Consider the following 24276-nt stretch of genomic DNA (forward strand, 5'->3'; position numbering starts at 1 on the left):
TTTACATGAGTCATACAGGGCTGAGAAGCATCTTGGCAGTGCCATGTTTTTTCTTCCCAGGCACATTTTTTCAGCTACAGTGCATAATGATCAAATGGATTCCAGGCAGACTTAGCTTGGAAACTGGAAGGCTGTCACCCAAAACTCTTTCTTTGTTCGTCATTTCAAGCCACAGGCCCTGGGGAAAATCATCTGCATTTTAAATGGACCCAGAGGCATTGCTCATRCATCAGTGTCAAAGAAAACAGTCCTGGAAAAACAATTGTTATTGACAGAAATTTTCTTTTAATCATGGACAGAACTTTATTTTTCCATCTCTTCTTCACTTGCCATTTTAGCCTTTACTCTTCTTCGTATAAATCCTTAAAAAAAATAATGTATAAACATACTAGTCCTAAAGGAAATAACTCACATATTAACTGCCTACACTCAAAAACAGWGGGAACACAGGGCTTTTGTGCTAAAATACTCATGTAGTATGTATACAATAAGAAATCGACTCCCAAAAGCAGTAATAGGATAGGTTAAAAAACTGGACGTGACAACTATGACAGAGAATAGTCTAAGGTTGAGGCAGAATCTCACAGAAGTAGAAAATTAGTTTGAAGATTCCTTAAAAAAACACATTCAGCCCCTATTTTATTTTAATTTACTTTCCTCATCTTTTATTTTAAACTAATTTAACTTGACTGTTTTGATGCTAAAATTAATTCTTCTAAATTAAGCTCTCTTCACCCCCACATGAATTCATAGTCCATGCACAGCATTTTTTGYTCAAGACTTGCACAGAGCTCTTACACCACTGATGAGTGTCTGATGATGGCCCCAAAACAGACCTAAATAATCAAATATGGAGAAACTACAGAAGCACAGTCAAACATAAAGGCTGAACAGGAGACTCAAAGGATATTTTTCCTATCAGGTCCTGTTTCATGTAATACCATATTCAGCTTTTATTTCTGTTCCCTCCAATGTAACAGGTTCACCTTTTTCTTAACCCTTAGGCTCAGTAATAAGATTAGATCTGGAAGAGGAGATATTTTGGGTAGAAGTATATACCACACCATTATTTAGGAATACTCAGGATATCACCYGGGTAACCTCCCTCTTCCAAAACTGATGGGAGAAAATTCACCATTCAGTAGTTTCAGGGTAGCTATTGCATTGCACAAAACCACATTCATGCACAGAAAGCTCAGCTTCACAAAGTCTCTTTCTAACAATACATATCAGAGCTTTCACCAGTTTTGACAATTTTTGGTGTTGATTAACAAATGACAGGCTGAATTTCTGACAGAACAAACATTTCTCCCCATTGTTGTCAGCTTCTTTTATTGCTAAATGCTGTTCCTCCTTCTGATGAATTAAAGGCACCTTTGTGAGTAAAATATAAGGAATGAGCCTTATTACATTAAAAGAAAAAACAGTATCATCAAAGAGTTGCAAAATCCTGAATTTCATAAATTTCAAAATAATATACGAATGGACAAGCAGTTTACATGGCATGAAAGAAATGCTTTGCTTATTCAAAAATAGATGTAAGAACCAACACAAAATATAAATAGTACTACAACAGATAAGGAGCCTATGGCAAAGTCTGAGGGAATTTATTGGTATTCCTGGTATTGTAATAGTTTAAACAACTACTGTTATTCCTGAAAACCACCTGAATTATTTATCAGTCCTTCCATCCAGAGGCAGTCATAACAGAACTGCAGTGGAGCTTCTCTTCTAACCTCCTGCCACCATGTTCCATCAAGCAGCCTTGAACCCATCTAGAAACATTAGCAAAGCAGAGATGAGGAATCCTTTAGACTACTCAATTATTTTAAGTAGCCCACAGGCTCACTTTAAACACATCAAACCTTCATTCTTGTTCATAGCCAGATTGAAAAAGCAAAGACGAGGCTCACACAACATACACTCTGTAAATTTGTCCCTGAGAAAACTCTTTCAGGCTGTTAAATATGTTTCAAAAAAAAAACTCCTTTAGTTGTGTAGATTCAAAGTACTTCAGAACTATRTATTCTTTGGCAGAACTCCAATGAAAGTTCACTTCCAAGAASAATGACAATCAGGATTTCTCTCTATCAGCTTGGTTGAACATGCTCTGCATGACTAATCTGAAATAAGATGACATCAGTCACAGGCCTTATCTAGCTACAAACGCAAGATCTTCGCATTTTAAAATCCAGTATCAACACAGTTTCTTGTTCCAAGTTAAAGGGAAGGTCACTAGCTAGTTCATTACAAATGGCCAGTTGAGTATCTTCAGCATGACTTGTAGGTGAAAGAATATGGCTACCAAGAAAAGGTGGTGATGCCTGGYTTAGTTTCATGAAGAAAGGGAATTCATCACATTCAGTTTTATTTAAAATGCAAACAGAGAAAAAAGCAACCCCCCTTTTCAACTTAACAGAAAGATKATATGAACTGTAATGAAGGAAACAATAAATATGTTTTTGAATATAGTACTTATATTTTTCTCCTTTTCTCAAGGCAATAGTTACCCACCACCCTTCACCTCTCCCACTCCTTTCAAAAAAGACAGTGAGGAAAAATCCTGTTTTCTTCTCATACACATGAAGAATCTATACTGTTTTCACCATAAAGTTGAAATACACTGAAAGAGCAATCGTTAATTAGAAACGGTTGTGTCATAATAATAACACTAATAAAAAGCCCGACATGTCCCCAAACTACTGACTGTAAAGGACACCGCTCTCTGTGACAAGTACTTCTGGACTTACAGTTTAAATGATTGGTTTTGAATATAAATGTCACTAATATTGTATAGAAAGTATCACAGGCTGAGAAAATAGAGAGAATGGAGTGAGCTGTTGCTATAGTGACTCTGTTAAGATACTCTCAAGTGCCTTTCCTTGTCCCCATGCAACCATAATAAAACGTAATTTAAAGCCAACTCTTCCATTAATTATATCTTTTTCTGGTATCCTGGCATACAAAAACAGACAAATTAAGAACCATAAAAGATACTACATTTCTCGCTTCAGGGAAATTTTTTAATCTCAGCAATTTCTATATACATCAGGATAAAATTCCTGTTTCAAAGCTCAACTAAGGGTCAATTCTGCTGGATGCTTTTACCTGGATTCTGAAAACTGATTAACAAAAGGCTGTAAAAAAAAGTATTTATGAGTAAAGCACTGATTTAATTGTTACCATTCTACTAATTCAGCTATGCCTATCATTACCTCAACAAACTCCTGTACTACCTGTCTCAAAGGTAGTACAAAACTTACCAACTTATTTCTCAAAATGAAAAGCAAATGTTTGAGAATGCCTGCTTGGAATTTCTGTTAGTTATTGTTATCACCTTCATACCCCATTYACTTTGCTAAGAGACAGAGATCTCCCACTCAAGACTCCATTTCCAGCAAAAAGGTAGTCCCCACTAGTTGTATTTGGGAAGTTTAAAATCTTTTATACCATATAGTACTTACGTCATGAACTTTCTTCAACCACAGGTAACTATAAGGTTGTATCATCTTAGGGACTAAATTGCTTCAAAGGCCATTAGACAATTTATTTCTTTAAAATAAATTACTAGATGTTCAAAAAAACCTCCATCTCTTAGCCACCTACTACTGCAGGGATGTCACAGTGAAGCTTGCTTTCCAGTAACCATTAACCAAGCTGGACAGAGATGTAGCAGCAAGGGCTTTCCATACAGACAAAACAATGACTCTGAGTTCTTTGACAGTTCGAACGGTGTCAGGGAGAACTGAATCACACATTCTGGTGTTTCTGCCTTTTAGCACTAAGCTTAAACTAGAACAGAACACCCCTTTCACATATTAAATAGGCATAGTTTATGTGTCTGCATAAAAACTGCTGTCAAGGAAAGCAAATGACTTTTGATTTTATGGCAGAAAAAAATCCTCAGCCTTTAACAGACACTGGCAGTGGCTCTGGCTTTGCTATTATGGTATTTGCAAACAGCAACTTTTTCATAATGTCTAATAAACAGTGTAAATTTAACCTGTGGCAAAATTAACATAATTTTGYTAAGAGACCTAATACACTGAGAGCTGGAGTCTACATTGTAACCATGTTGCATTTTCCATTTATTTGACTCAAATCGTTTATGGTTCACAAAACAGCTCCCAGAAATACATCACACATTAGCTTCAAACTACKGTAACATTACACCCTCTGACATAACCCTTGACACCTTTCAGTTTGATCACAGTTGAAYTTGCACAGATCATAAATGATGTATTTCTGTATTGAGTATCTCAACGACTGCAATACAAAAGTGTATAAGCCAAAYTGTTTATTCTGCGGAGTTACTCAGTTTCATGCCACATGCGACCAGAGCAAAAACAGAGGTGCTGGCAAGACAGTGCTTCAGGAATACAAACAGCAACTGGATCTTAGTAACCAGCTCAGGCAACGGAAGAGCCAAACCTTGCATTTGCTGCCAAACACTTCACAAACAGATATGCASCAATCAGGTTTTACCTTTTCAGATTTGCTGCCACACGCACATAGCTCAAATTAGCCTAATTTTGACCCTACCTGTCCTCTTTCCATTCTTCACTGCTACAGTCGTCTCCTGGTGTATTGCTCTCCTTATGTATCCCAGGAGTGAAGGGGAGGCAGAGCCACCTGAGCTCTCAAGTTAAATAAGGTTTTCATATTAAATGTAAACGCCTACCAAGAGGACAAAACCTCTGATACCTGTAGTTTCAGCCACAGCCACTGATAAAAAGACARCCACTTCCATAAGGTCAACGACTYGTGCATAACAAAGTCTTGGCTACCAGGCCAATACCAGGCTACCAKGCTTGGCTACCAAGCATTAATAAAGATGAAAGCTGGGAGGCAAGGACAACCCCAGCACCTTTCAAGGATGTKCAGTTCAGCCTCCCACAGAGATGCATCATTAATCGGTTTACTTTCCACRTCATGTCTCTATAAGAAACACTGGTATTTATTTTTCTTCCAAACATGCATCTTCCTAATAAAAATACTTTTWGCAATGACTAACAAAAAATGCTCAAGTCCTTTTTGCAGCATCTAGTTAGCGTATCTCTTTAGTATATCTAACTTCTCCTGACACCGGTGAGACAGAAATGTCCTTTATCTCACTACCTACGTCAATCACAAGGAACAGTAAGTAAATCAAGGATAAACATGGCAAACTTAACTCAAGCATTTTGTAAGGCAGTTTGAAATTTGTGGGCTCTTACCAGCTATGATTTAATCTTATTCTTTTCAAAAARGACTGTGTCATCGGATCTGTTATTTAAAGAGAAAGACAGGAGGTACCTCTCTTTAAGAACTGCATGTACTATAGGACAAATGTTCCCTTGCGTAGGTAGCTACAAGCTGCACACTAAAATGAGGTCATGCTACCAAATACAGGCAGAGGATTTCACAATGCAAAGGGGTACTTTGTAGTTTCTCTCCTTTGAGACAGGAACACAGCCAAGACTGCTAGTTATAGAGATCAYAGCATCAATCCTGCCAGCAAGTATTTGGACAATGCTCTCAGGAAATTGTTGGGGTGTCCTCTGCAGAGCCTGGAGATGGGCTCGATGATCCTGACATGTCACTTCCAAGTCAGAACACTCATGATACCTCACTACTGTATTTGGTTCTGCTGATGATCAGCCCACGATGCAAGGCAGGTCGACCTGCTGCTTTGCCCTGTTACAGTGGTCTACTCTGATCTGGTATTCACGCTCTAAACTCATATTAACAAGCAACCAGGTCTCCAGGACATGGTACACAGCCCTTATACATGCCATGATGTACAGAMCACAGGAGACAGAAGAGTAGAAGAAATACTACAACTATGTGCATTTATGTACTACACATGTTTCAGTCTGGCTTCATTTCTCCAATGAATCATGACTTTCAAAACAYTACAATAGTATGTTATGTAAGAGGAACCTGCTGTTTTATGACTTAATCCGGGCAAAAAGAAGTGATCATTGCAGGACAGTAACTTCAAGGAAGACAAAAAAAACCCAAATCCTTTTGCTAGACTAAAGTGGACTGTATCACTCCTGCTGCACATGCTCTGCTGGCACACTCTCATCGTAGCTGTTATACCTCATCCATCCCCAGTCAGACACAGCAGCAGCCAGTCTGGTTTGCCAGCTTCGGCACAGGCCGTGTAGACAAGGAGAGTGAGATGGTGTCCATTTTGCATCCAGCTGTCACTGGTCATTTATTTAGCCWCTGGTTCAATTTAGTCCAGCCCTACTCACCTTCTAATGGAACTCTCAAGAAAAGAGTACTTTTCCCTTTTCTTAAATTAAAGCAGTAGTTACAGATGAGAGACCAGAATTAAGTTAATGACAATGGAAAGAGGATGATCATAGAGTTGGCTTTAGAGATTAAAGGCCGCTTTAAAGTTGCACAGGTCTTTGAAATAAAGACATTAATAGTAAAGGTGGCAATCTGCTTGCAAATCTCATTGCCAAAAATCTGTACACTTTCAGCCTGACAAGTTCTAGAGTGAAGGGAGTGGGATGGGAGGAAAACAAACAAARCCCTTTTCACTTTTCAGCAAGAGAAAGGAACGATTACTGTGTATATATTTATAGCTGAGAAAACAGGCTCTTCYATCAGCTGCTCTTTTGTTTATTCCTTTCCAATTTTAACAACAAACCCAAGAAAGCATTCTTTGTTGCTGCTTAAATGCTCCCTGAACTAGATTCTGGGTCTAATCCTCACCTGGTCCAGAGACAACACACAGTTCCTCCAAGCTACCAGTGACCTGCCTCAATCAGCTGAGGACCTGGCACACCATACATGCACATGAGCATTRATAAAGATGAAAGCTGGGAGGMAAGGACAACCCCAGCACCTTTCAAGGATGKGCAGTTCAGCCTCCCACAGAGATGCATCAGTGGTGAAGATGGAAACCAACTGCTGAAAGCAGCCACAGCATTATTTCTGAAATGACTGCATTTAATTGAGTCCCTGCAGGCTTTCAAACTGATTGTGGCAAAGGGGAGACAAAGAGGCAGCTGAAAAGCCTGGGGACATTCTCCTTCAAGGATACAGGACACATCAGGATTTCTGGAAAAAGGTGAGGGGATATAATCAGCACATAAGAGAGGCTTGAACTTCTATCCAACCTTTTCGCAAACCCATACTGTTCTTCCACCCCACAAAAGAAAGGTAAGAAAGGGATTATTCAGGGATTAGTCAACCTAATTAGGAACTGAAGATTTACCAAGTAAAGGTCAGAAACAGAAAGAGGTACCAGGGACTATGGCAGAAGGAACAGTTGCAGGTAACTGAGCAGAGTGCTTCGTACAGAGAAGGATAGAAAATGGAACTGGACTCATTCCAGCAAACAATACAGGTATGTTATCTGGAGCAAACAGCTTTAAAAATAGCTTACTATTAAAGCAGCATTTACACAACAAAAAAAAMCCAACAAACTCTCAACCAGCCAACCAACCAACCAACCAAAAAGAAAGCACTCTGAATGACCATTTCGTTTTGGTTTGGTTTCTTTTTTCATTTTGCTACTGAGCATCTTATATTCAGAAATTTGCACCTTCATTTCCCTCTTCTGGTAAACAATRAGAAAGAGTAATAACCTCAGAAATCACCCCAGGAAAATGTTAAACCATGACCTTTGCTTATCTGCTGATTCAATAATATTCTATTCAATTACAGCAAAGCATTGTTTTGTGGGTTTGTCTGCAATCAAGCTCCTGTCCTTAGGGAAAACACTTTTTCACAGACACAGTGAAATAAGCAGATACACCAGCTAAATAAATGTTCCTACTTATTTTCATTTTTGTTCCGCACTCTAACATTTCTGGACATTTCTGAAGATGGAATTATTTAGAAAAAAAACAGAACCATTGGAACAGAGCAACACAGTTGACTTTTCAAATTTTTTTATTGCTGGGGCCAAAAAGAAATCTACAGTATGTTGGACATAATCAGATAATCTTCTAAATGTCTTGATTATTGATTGTTGACATAATATTTTCAGTCCTACAAATGCATAAACATCTTTTTTTAATAAAAAGGCAGCTATTTGAAAATTAATATGCCAAATCATTTAGAAGTTAAAGGAAGATCCATGTTAATGTAAATCTACCTTCTTCCTGTCACAATAATTTTGATTGGGTTATAAAACCATTTTATCTAAAATGGGAGTATAACAGAACGAAATAAGATCAGATCAGTAAGTGTGGTGCATTACTCCATCCCTTAACATGGTCATCTTAAATGTTCTTTCCATTTTTAAAGGCTTTCACGTTCTGAAACTTGATTCATACCTGCTATCTGTTACTACATACAGTGCAGCAACGTGCATCAAAACCACAGATATTCTCCAAGCATAATAGTTAATACTGGATCATTCTACTTGGACCATATTACTAAGCTGAATATCTTCAGTGTTACTACCAAAGTACAAAACACTTCTCTGGGCTACTAGAAGTCCAGTAACATGGTGTAGTTCCTTTTTTATGTACTTGATCAAACCATGTTCATCTTAAAAGCTCTGTGAAATACAGTAAGATTGTTTGTAACAATGATGTAAAACTGAGATCAAATGGATTTTTTCTTAAATATGATAAAATGAAGGGATGTTCTCCCTGAAATAGTTCATAAGCCTGTATTTCATGTGYTGGCTGAAGTACAACAGGAAAACATATTTTAATGTCTTTATCCTTCTCTCCAACAGTCTACCCTATAAACCAGCACATGACTTGCCATCATTCAAGCATACGAACAGTCTTTTTAATAAGTGTGGTGCACAATCTGAATTCTCAGCCAGCARAATGTCAGCAACACTTTGATTCCACCTCTGCTTCCATGCACCCTGCAAGAGCAGATACCAYTTCCATGGTAGAAAACCAAAAATGTCATGCTTGTATAGGTCTTACTAGCACTCACGAGTCTCCTGGAAAATTTTTTCTTCAAATACTGAAAAGAAAAATAAATTAGCAAAACAGATAAACATCCCTTTCCACGTTAAACTATCGTATTATATGCCCTGGAGYGTTTCAAAACATACACTTAGTGTATGTCCAGTCCCACTTTCTTATAAGCCTTCCTTTAGTTACAAATAAGAGAAAACAATTATAACAGAACATACAAACTAAATCTTGGCAACCGAATCAACTTTACATGTACACTTAACCCAAGATGTATTTTCAACTAACAGCTATGGCAAGCTATGCAACTCCTGTTCCCAGATTGAGGACATTTGAAGGCCAACACTATTTACTGTGTATCTTCACTCCATTTTCAGTAAAATTCTTGTTCTGGTCAAAAACTCATCCACAATTGCTTGCACAGTCCATGTAGGCCAGGAACACCCTGATTCACTCCTTGGAAAAGCCATCTTTGATGACAGCAAAGTAACATCTCAACTTACCTCAGAAACGACTTTATTCTTTCTTTTACTACTGATTACAGTAAAAGAATCACGATCACTGACATTCCTAAGAAATTTTCTGCCTGGTCTGGAAGCCTTTTGATTTCATACTTYGCTCTCTGTKTGTGACATTTAAACCGTTCAGCATTTTGAGTATGCTGATTGCAGTAGCACAAAAACCTGATTTTTCCAAAATATATGTAACTGCTCTCTCCCATCTTTAACCTGTCATGTTATGTCATGTGTGCTGTGTAAGAACAGATGAAGTTAAAATGGCCTAGTAATTTCATTTAAATGGCTACCCCACAATCCAGTGCTAATCAGCACTACAATTCTGTCAATTAAAGCTAATAAAAGATCAACAGAATTCATATTTAAAAAAACCAAACCAGCTCACAAGCCCCACAAATAAAAGTCTGTATTCAATATATTTGTTTTCCCCAAGAAACATGTATTATACAGGTAGCTTCACAAGCAGAATAACAAAACTAGAGAAGTTTACAAGCCAAGCAACTGAAAACAGAATTCTTAATAACTGTTGTTCTTTCCACAGCTGCAAACACAATATATTCCTGACTCTTATACATCATGTTTAGTTCAGCTCAATTATGAGTAATATGTAACTCAAACCAGCAGGAATGCATGCTTACCACATCTAAAATAAAACAGGAATAAAAAGTGGCATCTACAAATATAAATATCCTGACATATTGAGAATCTGTTACTTCAACAAATAAAAACAAGATTTCCGATACTGCTAAGTTTTAAAGATAAAACACGTTCTAAATGTTTTCCATGTTCTATCCAATATACTTAATGTTTACTAACTCATGCCAAAATTGGCAGAACACACTTTCATTTAAGATTCTTTCTCAAAGAAAGCTACCCACATCAGGAARAATAACACTCTGGTAAACATTTCTCTCTTTTTTTAAAAAAGAAAATCAAATATATAAAATAATTAMATACTTCCTAACCTGTAATTAAATATTTGCTAACCTTGGAAGTATCTCCACAAGATTGTCTCCTTGCTCACTAAGAAAGTGGTCCAAACTGAGTACAATACCTCCAAAGAAATGAGACTGCTTTGAAGGGTTGCCAGAAAACGGCAATAGGGCTTTCTCAAAAAAAAGATAATTAAAACTATAAACATGAAACATTACTGAAATATTTTACCCGAATTAAGGTTTCTTGCTTGCTGATCTAAACTGAAATGAAGTCAACAATTCAAATACTACTAATTCTAATCAACCTACCTGCAATAGGGCAGGGTCTACAAGATATCAAGATTTGATAGTAACAAGTAGTTTACAGGTATTTTTTATACTGTTATTTTGATCCAAAGAGGAAATACATACTTGCATCATTGAAAGGAATGATTTAGGTTGATGGATGCAATCACCACAAAGTTAATAGTTCCAAGCCAAGGGACTGGGGAAGTTTTGATTGTGGCTGTAAGCCTCACAAAAATTCATGRGTTTATGGTATTATGCTGGTAGTTGCCACTTTCAACACAACTGAAAGAAAAACAATTGCTGCACTGTTTAACACTGTTTAGGAAAGTTAATAGAGAGGGAACTCAACAGAAACATTACCTTCATATGCTTTTTTCTTCTATTTACATGGGATTGGAGACTGACTTCGACTGCTGTTGCTGCTCAGGGGCTGTAGTGGAACCTGAAATTCCTAGCAGGGGAAGCCAGATGGAGTTTCCCCAGTGTATCTTTACAATTATTAGTCATATTAGTCATTAACTAAAGCTAGCAAAGCAACAGATCTTTGCTTGTGCTTGTTTTAAATTCTGAAGCTTACAAAAAGTTTCAGAATGTCCTGATCACTTGTATTCATATGAACAGCTTGCTTTCTGGTTTTGGCTGCATTTGACCTCTGTCTAGACTTGCAGTATTTCTAAAACATAATCTGCCTCCAGACAGGTTTTTGCTCATGCAGGGCCTTGCTAAAAACTTCTGGAATGTCAGATATAGCAAAAYTGGCCTTTAAGAAGAGTATGGGTCAAGCTCTAAGACAAAACTGCCCTTTCTCCTTCAACATTTGAGTACAACAGCTGAGATCTGGTCACGTACTTCAGACTATTTCAAAGCAAGCTACTAGACTGGAAACTTTGAGCTGTTGGCAACAAAGATGCTGGGTGAAAGATAAGGAAATTCTGCCAGTATTTTCTTCCAAGATTTGTAATGAAAGCTTGTCTTCCAATATAAATTAAAAATGTATCCACATGGACTGTGGACCAAGTTACTGCTGCAAATTTCTGACGGGCCTTTTCTTTCTACTGACTTCAAAAATATTGTGGAGGAGGAGGACAGATTCTGTTTGTAGAAGAATGTAGGATTTCCTTTTGTTTTAAATATAAAGCTCTTAAAATCCAAATGYTTATCCTTCTAGTGTTGGCTACACAACAAAATAAAATAAAAAAAAAAATTAGTGTTGATGGAAAGTCTTCCAACATTTTRTGCTTTCATATGCAGTGCTGAGAAAATTCTTGTCCMTTTTCTGCCAAGCTTAAAGAAAAGTACCTACAAAAGGACAGATGAACTGCAAAAAGCAGATGACTGAAAAGGCATGTATTACAGGAAAAGATCTTTCTGAATGCTCTTCAGTATTCTGTCTTTATTGACAGTTTTCCTGCACTTCACAGCATGCTACACTGAGCACACTGAAATTAGAAGTGGTTACAGGATAAGGCTTGCTGAAATTTGGCTCTGAGTTCTGAAATGTAGTTACTAAATTTTTTTTTCCAAATATTCCAGCAGTTCRGACTGTGACAAACAATGGACAGAGAAACTGTGAAGGATGACAGTGAGTGTAAGAACATGTGCCACTCTGCGCAGAAATGAGTGAATGCTGGAGCCAGCAGCACATTGGAGTCCCTACACCTGGCAGCACTGGCTTGGGCAGCGACCARTATTTCTTCACATAAAGCAGCATTACACGCTGGCAGTCACAGTGGAACAGCACTAAATACTGGTATTTCTGCCATTCACATGAAAATTAGTAGATATTCTAATGAGGCACATCTCAGGTATTTCCCTTCCTTGTGCCTCCCTACCTACTGAAGTGCAGCCCAAATTTTTCGCAAATGAACTTACTTTGGAGCGCTCAGCTAAGGCAGGTATTCAAACTGGTAAAACATACCATTCTGCCTACAAAGTATATTCTTCTCYAAGATGCTTCCACTACTTCTCAATATCATTTCAAAATATAACTGCTGCATAACTTGAATAACAGGCAGGTACTTCTGACTCATTTCTTTTTATACCTTTTTTTTTTTTTAATCCATAAATTTCTCTGGAGGCACTGAAAACCAAGACCTGATCAGCTAATGAAGTCCATTTCAACCTACAGCCTTACAAYGGAAACATCTCAAAGGATGAATTAAACATATTACAGGACTGTATCTACATCTCCTCTTTTCCTACTTGTGCTGGAACTGGTATTCATTATGTACTGCAGATTTATATACAGAAATAAAATATCATATCAATGAGAATGAATGCCATGAAAATATAATGTAGGAACACTTCTTTTTTGGTCCATGGTGATAATTTATTATAAACAATACTTAAGAGTAACAACTTTTCCAGACACTAAACTGCTTGACTGGCATGAAAGTAAAACTGCAATTTYTGCACCCAGAGAACAGATATGTAAATATAGGTGGAGGTGAAACTTTATTTTGCATGCAATGTTGCCTAACTAGTGATACATTGGTATTATTAGAAATAAGCACATTTTCATATGTACAGAGACCACAGTCCCAAAATGACTGAAAAGCTGAAAACAGGCCGCCAAACTGCAACTTACTACCACCCAATCTAAATAATTCTATGATTTTTAGATGTAACAGTACATCTAAGAATAACTTCTAATAATTTGCTATGGACCTATTTTATGATTACCATCAATTATGGATCCCAAGTGATAAATCCTGAAGACTACAGAAATAGCTCTCTTTTTAGAAAAAGCAATTACCAATCACAGAAAAGTAATAAAATATCTAGACAGATTGTGCAAGAATTTGCAGAGCATGTGMATGCTCAAACACATTTTTCAGATGGTGTGTATACTTTTTTCTACACAGGGAGACTTTTTTCTACACAATGGGTCATGGGTTTGATGCAATTAAAAATTCTCTTGAGGAATCTCAACATAAAAAAAAACTTCCCCAATTGCTTTCACACACATTGAAAAATCTTTGTTGGCATAAAACCTACATACAAAATCAGCAGTTACCTCATCACAAAACCTCTCTTCATTATGCTAATGTTTCRATCATATGAAAAACAACCTTATGTGTGAAATAGTGACATCTCAGTGAGACAGGACAAAGTAAGGCGAAGTGCAGATCTTTGATCTGGCTGAAAGTGCTCTGCATTCTGATGAGAATTTTTGTTGGGATCCTAGGAGATGAAAGGATTTTCTTCTAAGTCTGACGGTTAACAGAGGGGGGGAGGTATTCAGAAGAGAACAAAAAGAGGAGCACTGAAAGCAGATTACATCATGCCTCAAACTGGCCTTTACCATCTTAATGACATGTTCCACAATGTAGCATAGTAGTTTCCACATAGCTATTCTTGAGAGCTCAAGATCCTCTGTGGAGACAGTATGACTGGAGATCTACTACTTTAAAAGGATAGAAGATAGAAACAGGTCTAAATATAATACTTATATTTGATTTTGAGACTCTAAATGCATTACAGTAATACTCCAGAATACTATTTTTTGAAACTATGTTCTGCCTTCCATAATGGAAGGAAAGTCTTCAGTCTAAAAAGATAACAATTACAAGTTCTATCACTCCCATCTCCAGGAAAACCCCACAGTGCAAGCACAGAAATGACATTACTTCCCTCTGATTCTTCCCACAGGCAGTCCTTTTGTACCAAGAACATCTTCCAACCTTGCAGGGCCCTTGGAACTGATCACCCTTCACTTCAGACTGCCAGAGGCACCAAACATTGGGGAGAGACATCAAATTCCCTTGTTTATACTCCACAAGCAGCTAAGGGGAAAACCACAGGACACTGGGAGMATTCTGATAATTTGTGTTCAGGCAAATGCACACACAGTCAACTTACCAGGCCAGATATATGACATTTGTTTGCAATGGATTTGTATACCTCAGAAGAGATAAAACATAAAAAACCGATATAAAACAGTTTTTCTTGATACTGCCTTTCTTTTTTTTAGAAGTTTATTCTCTTTAAATAAAAGAAAAAATGTGCTTGCAACTTACTCATTAAGGCAGAAAAAGAGATTTCTCATCAAAGCTTCTCTGCTTCTTAACTTTCCCTCTCTACCCTCCTCATTTATGTTTCATGGTGTGGCCATTTATACATGACATTTTTCTCTGTCAAACATCCTCCCAGCTGCAAAAACCTATCTTTATAAAAATCCKTTCATTTTAACTCCAGCCTAACAACAAAATGTAAAGAGCAACTAAAGAATCAAATACCCATCACATCTCCTACATCCTGAACCTAGAACACTTATTTTCATTTGACAGAACAAATGCTGTTATAATTAGGACTTTTACAGGAATTACAGACCTCTCTACGCTGTTTCACTACCTACATACACACCTATTTTAAGAATAGTTTTGAATGGATCAATGGTGGAAGGACGTCTCTTTAAAAATTGATGCTAACATCACAGAAGAGTAAGCATTTTGCAATACCAAAACAAAACAGCATTATAGGGACGCACAAAAGAAAAATTCCAGCCAGAGCATGTCAGACAAGCCACGTGACACATCAATACTTTTCTATTGTCTCCAYACAGACTACTGAAATCTGTATCAATGAAAAATGATCATATCTGATATGCACATAACTGTACTCTCGGCAGCCGCAGGAGAATTTTACCTTAGGAAAACAGTAAAGAACCATAATTGTTTTTTAGGTGYTATTCTCTCCATTAAATGTGTCCTTAAGGATAGAAATCCTGTACTTTTAACCGATGTACTAACCAGGTAYAGATTAAGACTAAGAAGTCTATTTACATGTGAGAGATTCCCGTAATATTCTCTCCCTTTTACTATGGACCATTTTTTATGCTTTTAATTTTTTGTCACTCTCTCTGAACTTCCTTTTTCAAGAAGGAAGAACCTGTAAGATATATTACAGACACCTCACTACCTGGGTTTTATCATTTCCCTTTGCAAGTCAGGATGTCAAAGGCCTTGTGGAATCCCAGACCCTAGAGGGCATGACTCCATCAGAGAGGACTTAAGTACATATAGCATAATACAATGCATTCAAGAACATTACTAAAAGGTACTAAAGGACTTGCATTGAATCAGCTTTACCTTCCCCTTTTTACATCTCTACTGTTGCAGGATGGAAAACTGAWTTCTGGCCACAGACTCAGACATGACTAATGAAATCATTATCAAAAGAAATGAAAACTCCATGAACCTTCTCTCTCTGTRAGAGATTCCTCTTCCTACTTTTATTTTTTCACTACAGGATGYTGCTAATATTAACAAACTGGGTTTCTGTTGTTTCCACCTTGAAGCTCCGAGGCTCAGATATTGTCCCAACAGTACCACAGAATCATGGACATCAGAAGGTTAACGCAGTCACATACATAAAGCTGCGCGTACACTTGGAGCAGCCATCCAGAAACACCTTAATTTAAAAAAAAAAATAATCATTCTTATTTACAAATAACCTGATGTTATTTGTAAGGATGATCTCTCACACGTGTTGACAAGATGTGTTACTTTCTCCATCAAAAAGCTTAGTTTTCAAAATGTGTATGCAACCACCATAAAATAATTAACTTATTTTAGTGATCAGCAAGAATTTCTACCTTCTTAAAGTCAATATTGAGAGGTACTGACTTSAAGGAAGCAAGCATTCAGCCTGACACTACCAGAAAAAGTATCTTGAACACTTCAGTCCAGACAAACCAGTTGCCAAAAACCCTGACAACCCAGACATAAAATGAACYTACACAGCTCATCAGGAAAACATAAAAGTACTAATACTCCATTCAGCCTTGACTTGATCATTACCACAGAATGCCCATTTTTGTTTTCCCATGTTCTAAGGAAACAAGCTTCCTTGAGGCCTACACTTACATATGTAAATATGCATATAGATAACTTAGATACAAAATTACTCAGAGAACAGGAAAAAAGTATCAGAGGGAAAAACTGTGAACAAACGTAATTCCTTATAATTTCAGCATCTCTAATATAAACCACAGCTGAAAGTTGCATTAGCTATTTAGTATCTCAATTTAACATGCTTGACAACGCCAGAGGTCCAGAGAGGGGCAGCCATAACCACAGAGAAGTTGCCAAGAAAGCCTTTATCTTGTGTATTGTAAGACAAACAGATGTACATACTTTGCAAGAGAGAAATCAAAGCCAAGAACCTGGAAAAGGTCACTCTTCAAAAGACAAACTTATGACTCAAAGGTCGTATTGGAAGGAAAAGATGCTTACTTGTAAAGGTAGTATTCAGCTTGATCCACTTCTTCTCGTGAAGAAATGTTGTCAACAAACTGATTAAAATGAAAGAAATAAAAGCTTAAAAAGGGAGCACTCATACAAAGCATGTTAGGAAAAATGCAGTAACAAAATACACTTGTCTGGCATATTTGGCTGTCTGACAATATTGGAATTCTTCACATCTTTGCTTGCTCCTGATTTTTTTTCTCAACTGCTAGAACTCCGATCTTTTCAAAGTGAGACAAATCCGTTCCTCAATTCTGAGAAACTTTATGCACCCTGAAGGCCATCTGAGGATTAAGTCCCTATGGCTCAGTACCCCGTATTTTTGCTGYACCTCTAAATTTTTTGCTCTTTAATCAGAGCCTTTATTTCAAGCATACATGCAGTTCTTTACATTTTTGCCACAATTCTGAGTGAGTCTTAACATGCCTCAATTCTATTTCTCTTCCCTATAGTTTGCCTGTTATGCCCATTCATGTTATACATTCTGAAGCACAGGGGCAGCAATATTTTGTTTTTCACTATACTTATAATGGTAAGAAAAAAACAACCTCCATGTTGTAAAGCAAAATTGTCCTCTCATTTACAATTCTGTCTTCTTACAAACTCCCAGGGCTATCAATTACTTAAATACAAACCAAGATTTCAACCAGACTTTGTCTTATGTTAACAATCCTGTTTTCCTGTACATTTTACTAACATAAGCATGAAGATGCGGGWACACTACAGCATCTTCATAATCTAATATCTTAAGTTCAGAATACATAAACGTGTTTTCAAGGTCAGTACCTCTCTTTACACTAAGCCTAAGCAAAAAATGGTAATTTCAGGAGACCGGTCGGTCTCCCATTTCTTAATTCTCTTTGTATCTCATCTTTTGAGCATTGCAATAGCATGTCTGTGTGCTTTATTTATATTTTAGAAAACAAGRACTCAATGTTAGCTCTACTTATTGGATAATGGCGCTGTTTGACAATCTGAAAATGCCATTTCTCCAGGGAGGTCAGCCCAAAGCTGAAAGGAATAAATCTGATTCATAAAAGGGAGAGGAACACCCAGTTCCCTCATGGACATCGTCTCAGAAGCAATGGTCAAGAATGCTTGATCTGTATAAATGCTTGCACTTGTAACTGAATGAAGTGTTCTGTGACTCCTCAGTGATGTAAACTGTCCTCATTAGTGATACTACTAAATAGGGATATTACTGAWGTAACTCAGTACTCAGCTTTGAAGACTGAAATTAATTTGTTGTTCTGTTTTTTATTCTCCYTCTTCATTATGAACACTCATTTACACAGGGAATTTAAAACCACATTTCATATATCTCCCTTCCCTCCCCCATTCCAGATTAACCCACCCAGAGRATGGAACTGGTTACTAATTCCAGTTAAAATAACGGCTTTGCTTAACCCMCGTAAGCATTTGTTCTGCCTCAGCCTGCTGCAACGAAAGAAAGCTGTAAAAGCAAAGTATGCCCACCTCCGCCTCACTCTGCAAGAAGCCTGGAAGCGGAGGAAGACAGTGCAGTGTACTAATTCAATGCATTCCCTTAGCAGCCTGGGTTCTTACACAGTGCCTGAGGAGGCGTTAAAGCTCTCACAAAGACAGAAACCACAGGAAGGCAGGAAACATACATTAGGGAAATACACAACCCAGTAACAGTGGGGCCCGATTTTACCAAGAAAAAAAAAATCTGTTTTGAAGACCTTATGGCCTGGGTACTAACTAATGAGTACAAAGAATCAATAAAACAGCTTTATACAGCAATTTAACAGTGTAACAAGACATTTATGATCCCAGAACTCCCAACAGAGGTGATACCATTTATCCTCTTTCAGCTCACTTGATTACACAAGCATTCCACTGCCACTTCTACCACTTTATGACTGGGATTTATTTCCTTACCCGGGCTATTGTCAAAGAGCTGACAGGCAGTTTTCTTTCATAGGTTCTGTCCATTAAGTGGGCTAAGTCAGCTGGAGAAAGCAGAGAAAGAGTAGGTTTAATCAACTGGCACTACAGGAAAATTTGCAGAGCAATCATATAGAACAGAACCTATGTCTGTGAAATCAAATTCTGAATTCTTAACATCTCATTTTGAAGTTGTATGAAAGCAATACTTTCAATTATTGTTGAACACTTTAACAGAAAATAACACATGAAAAAGTTCTCAATGAGATGATCCTAAACTTCTTAGCAGAAAAGGGGAAAAGAGCARACCACCCTGTAATGTGCTGGTTGAAATTAGTATAACTAATACAATTCATCAAAAAAAAATTAGCAGATGTCATTAAAATTCCCACTTGCCTTCAAGCCTAGCATATGCTGGACAGTGCTTTAGGCATGGGTTTTTATTTTAGAGTAAAACAATGAGACACAGAAGCATGTAGTACCACACAGATAAACCTTACAGTCATAAACAGTTTTCCAAAGAAATCCTGTTAATCAAATTGGGCACTGTGTCAGTAACTACTTAACTTTATATTCCTCTTCAGCAGTCCTATAACAATATTAATCTGACCATGCAGGAACTTGAACTTCTGACTGTTGAACAGGTAGTCAGACACTGMATTTAATGAATTTAATTGGAGGTTAAATTAATTTAATTTGGAGTTTTAGTTTGGTACTATTCCTGGAAAATAAAGATAACTCAAAAAGAGAAAACTGTTCAACATACGCTTAATGTCATCCATTTTATTCTTATCTGAGACATGAACTGATGATATCAAACCTATAAGCTTCAGAGACTTCAATCATACTCTTTCTTCCTATTCTCCTCCATCTTTAGGACCAGGAATATAACACATTCCCTCCGCATCTGGAACTTGCTTCATCCTTTACAGCTATTACTAAAATGAGTCACTGCTTTGACACCTCYCATTGAGGCCCACTGGCCATCCTTGAAGAGCTAATGGATTGCCTTATTTTACAATTCATTTTCCGGAAAGGTCATCCTGTCCCCACACCTGTCAATGAGGTAAGCAGAAATGGTAGCACCATATCAGAACTGACTAAGCCTTCTATTCTTGCAAAGTTGTCAGAGGCAGGAAGTAGCACTGCACCAGTGACATGCTGTGTCTCTGATACTGTCCACAAAAGAAGTGGTATCACTATTACTTTAAAAATATACCTGTAGCACAGCAAATACTGGAGGGTACACAGCTCTAACAGCACAAATGTCATTCATTGCTGCTCTGTCCTCACAACTAATCTGTCAAARTAGAGCGCATGGATAAGTTTCTTCTTCAGTAAAATGACACAGCCCTGAGTTGGAATAAAACAGGATATACAACAGTGCTGTCTACCTAGTCTGTACAATGGTGCTTCTGCCAGAGCAATATTCCTTGTTGACATAATAACTCTCTTCATGAGGAGTTCTTCAAAACACAAAATGAGTATTTATCTTCTGGCTGAGGGAAGGCAAACTTTTCATGACCATGAAAGCAAAAGGAAATTCAGGGCAAAATTAGTAAGGCCAGTACCAGCTCCTACAAAAGACAGCACAGGATGTTGAGCTGATGTGGGTTATAGTCACACAAGATAACCACTAAAAAACAGATGTAATTTTTTAATGGTAAAGAAATTCATATGGGAATATCCTTAAAAGAAGTATCTGTATTTAACTCTTTATTACTCATCTCTCCAGAACTCTAAAAGTTCATGATGAAGCACGTGGGTAAAGGCACAGGGAGCATTCTCAGTAGCGCCAGAAGTTGGAGAGAAGGGATGCAGATAGCAACTCATCCAGAATCAAAGGACTGGATAGGTCCTTGCCTAAATGAACCAATTCAACTGTCTTCTACTGTTCTCCATCTCCATTTAGAGACAGCTGGAAAGAAGTGTTTGCACCAAAATCTGGTATGTTTGATGACAGACCAATGTGGATCTGAGATTCAGAGTTCATTTATGTATTCCAGAACTGGTTTTATTACRTTTCACCTTCCCAAAACTAGAAGGTAATCCCTACAACCACTTTGGGCCACGCTGCAGGCCCAAGCTTGGCATTTCTTTTGTCTAGGAGCTCATGAAGATGAAGAGGCCACTTTAGAAAATGCCGACTACTTTAGCAGAATATCAAACCATGAATACAATGTCATGAATACAAAATCACAAGATCTGTTAGCCATTATACAACAGCATCCTCTGAGAGAGTTCACACATAGAATTTTAATGACTGACCTTTAATGCTGTCTACAAAGCTGGAACTCTCCATCACGTCTACATTATGGAAAGCACTTATCTATGAGCTCCATATAAACACGAAACACGTATCTATCATCTCCAGTGTAAGAGTCACAATAAAATGAAAGCTGATTAACCTTAAAGAATAGCAGACAAATGAAGGTAACAGCAAATTTAGCTTTGTTTTCAGACAAGATGCTGTTTCTGCAGCAGTAGTATTACAGGAACTATTTGCTGCAATTCTTTCCTAGCTTGTTTTCTGTGAAGAACACCTAAAATTTTTTTTTTCTAATATTCGTAACAATTTGGCTAACTTTTGTAAACCAAGTTTGATCCATGAGTTGCCATTCAATAATCAAGATAAAAGCTTCTTCTTAGTTAAAACATCCTGACAGCTATACTAGAGTGCAAGCATGTGAATGCCCAAGTGTCCTAGCTCTGCTGGCGGTAAAACCTGAGTGCTTACATTGGTACATAAACCAAACCAGTATTTTAATAGCCAAATCAAAACTCTAYGCACATTTTAACAGACACAAGTAGCAAATGCTTTTATCTGACTCATTATTTAAAAAAATTAGTCTGTACCATGTCTTATATRCTGCCTAAAAATACATTTCTACAAGATTCACTCCAAAAATTTATATTCTCTAAAAATGTATTTCTGCAACTTCATTGGTATCTGAGACATCATGTTCACTTTTATATTCATTTTTCACAGAAACTCAACATCTCGTTGCCTGCATCACGGTGATTCAGGACAATGACTGAGGAAGCACTGACCCTCACCTTCCAAGTCAGTCGTTACAATTTCTAATACCAGTCCGGTGGCCTGGGAAATCATCATAATTTCAGTTTGATTCACAGTGTGTACCTACCCACAGAATGCAGCCACATGAACAAGTAGCACATTTTCAGTATGTCACACATTTGGCCACCATGTAAGGTCACTTGTATTCCATTTACACCCTTGTATTCTTACATTCAGGTTCATTCAGGACAGTTTTGATCCAGTGGTGGGGAATGTGAGATGTAAAGTTTACCTGTCCTGGGAGTGATGGGCAGAGCTACTACCTTAATTCACAGGCTAACCATTCCTATAAAGAAAGCCTCGCTTTATTTTAAATAATTAAAACTTGAAGGAAGTATTTTGCTACAAACTTACATGTTCCACATCTATCTCTATTTCTACATAACTGGAAAGAACAGCAGCTTCGTACAGGACAAGGCTTTGAACAGACACTATTCAAATCTGTAAGGGCAGCACCGCCCCCTGGTGTTACACATGAGCCAATTTAGGTACTGTGAACCTTTCTAACAAAAAAAAAAAAAAAAAAAAAAAAAAAAAAAAAAAAAAAAACAAACAAAAAAAAACCCTCCAAAACCCAAAACCAAAGCAATAAAACAAACAAACAAAAAAACCTAAACTACTAAGCAAGTTCTCCTCATTTTCAGGTTGATAAATTTAGCTTACAGTAAAAAAAAAAAAAAAAAAAAAAAAAAGACATTTCCTAGCTCACCTGGATACTGCCATCCCCTGGGATTCTGGTTTCCTTCATTTTTAGAAAGTGGAATCCAAATTAATTTTAGGCAAGTATCTTCCTACCCACAAGCAGTTTGCAAATCCTAAATTAATACATTCTCAATTTGTATCTTCTTGAACAAATGCACTTCGGTACACAGAATACAATCTTGTTCTTTACCATACATTTTTCAGTACTGAAGCTTGCTAAACTCATTTATGCATGGATTCTAAACTGAGTTTACAGAGAAGGCAATAAAGCACATCTTATATGGACTCAATGAGTTTGCATCTGGGATGGAACATCATTGCAACAGACGAACTGACTTTAAATCAAAAAATACKTCTTTTTCCTTTAAAAGTATCCTCACAACAGTTTTGCATAACAACAGTTCTGAAGTGTTTGAAACACACAAATAAAAGAGCATCTCCTCAACACAAGGGACTCACTCTAGCTATAATCACCAGTTAATACACACAAGATTGTATGTGCAACCATACAACTGGCAGCTCCAGAGCAGACGTCTGCAGGGCTGTCTCCTCTTTGAAAATGCTAATACAGCTGACACCGTGTTAACTTGTTTTCTCTTTTCTGTGAACACAAAATGAAAATGCAAAGCAGTTCTCTGAAAAGCATGGAACAGACATCTGCTTTGGCTCAAGACCATCAGCAGAGGAGCAGCAAGAACTGTGCCTGCCAAACAGCCACAAAAAGGTCTTGCCAGGCCTGGAGAAAGCCAAACATGGACTGTACCAGCACGAGCACGATGTTTTCTTCTACAGTGGATTTCTACTGGCTATGACATTTGTCGAAACAACCCATTTTCACCTGGAGGTGACTATTTCAAATTCATCTCAGGGCACAAATCTGCGGCTCCAGCCCAAAATACACTGCATGAGCAGATGTATTGACAGTGAAGTGTTACAAGGTATTAACAGTCTCTGCAGGATCCAAACTAAAGGCGTGAGGAATCATGGTTGTTTCTGATCCATGTACAGTACAACACGTTGGCAAAACCCACCTAGATGCTAATAGGCAAATAAAAGAAACAAATTAGCATAAAAAAATCAGTCTCATCATTTTGTCTGTCCTCAGGCCTGACAAAACCCCTGAATTTCACCTGCTGATTCTTCTCTCAGCTTCATAATCTGTGTTTCAAGTAACAACCCCAGATCAGGAGCCCAGGAATGAAATATGGAAGATAGAGGCTATGCATTAAGGAATCTCCAAAACATATGTTGTACAAAATAATGAATATCCACCTTCACCATTGGTGAAAATGCTTTCTATTAAACCCAGTCAYCAAAAAGGCAGTAGAATATAATTTCAAAAATAATTTAGACAAACAATTTAGCTATAAAATTTGCACAGATCTCAGTACCATGTGCAGATACAGTTAACATACAACTTCTTGAAAATAAAATATTTAGTTTCATTTCCCATCACGCTCCAAAAAAACTGTAATTCAAGAAGAAACTGCAAAGGCTTGAGGAAAATCTTCTCTTTAAAAAATATCTTTAAACAGGGCTGTCCCGTAATACTTAGAGAATAGCTTTTCTTTCACACTCCAGTGCTGTTAAAACAATATGAAGGCAACACTACTCAACACTGAGTGACAAATTTATTTATTATTCAAGTTTATTATATTTGAAAAAATATAACAAATTTTTAACATGTTGAGTGCTTTTTGACATCAAAGCACAGAA

At 37.3% G+C, this 24276-nt stretch overlaps 1 protein-coding gene across 1 annotated transcript in view; it reads right to left on the reverse strand.

Annotated features, from left to right (window-relative positions):
* Nucleotides 1-24276, reverse strand: part of MRPS27 (mitochondrial ribosomal protein S27) — a 43673-nt gene that overhangs the window by 17347 nt on the left and 2050 nt on the right. The window contains exons 3-4 of the mRNA XM_057363768.1: nt 18774-18844; nt 16860-16918 (exon numbers count right to left, since the gene is read on the reverse strand). Of these exons, the coding sequence (XP_057219751.1) occupies nt 16860-16918; nt 18774-18844 (130 nt within the window). The remainder of the gene's footprint in view (nt 1-16859; nt 16919-18773; nt 18845-24276) is intronic.

This window comes from Malurus melanocephalus, unplaced genomic scaffold, assembly GCF_030028575.1.
Source record: "Malurus melanocephalus ecotype Western Australia unplaced genomic scaffold, MMel_1.1 scaffold_31, whole genome shotgun sequence".
NCBI classification, from domain to species: Eukaryota; Metazoa; Chordata; class Aves; order Passeriformes; family Maluridae; genus Malurus; species Malurus melanocephalus.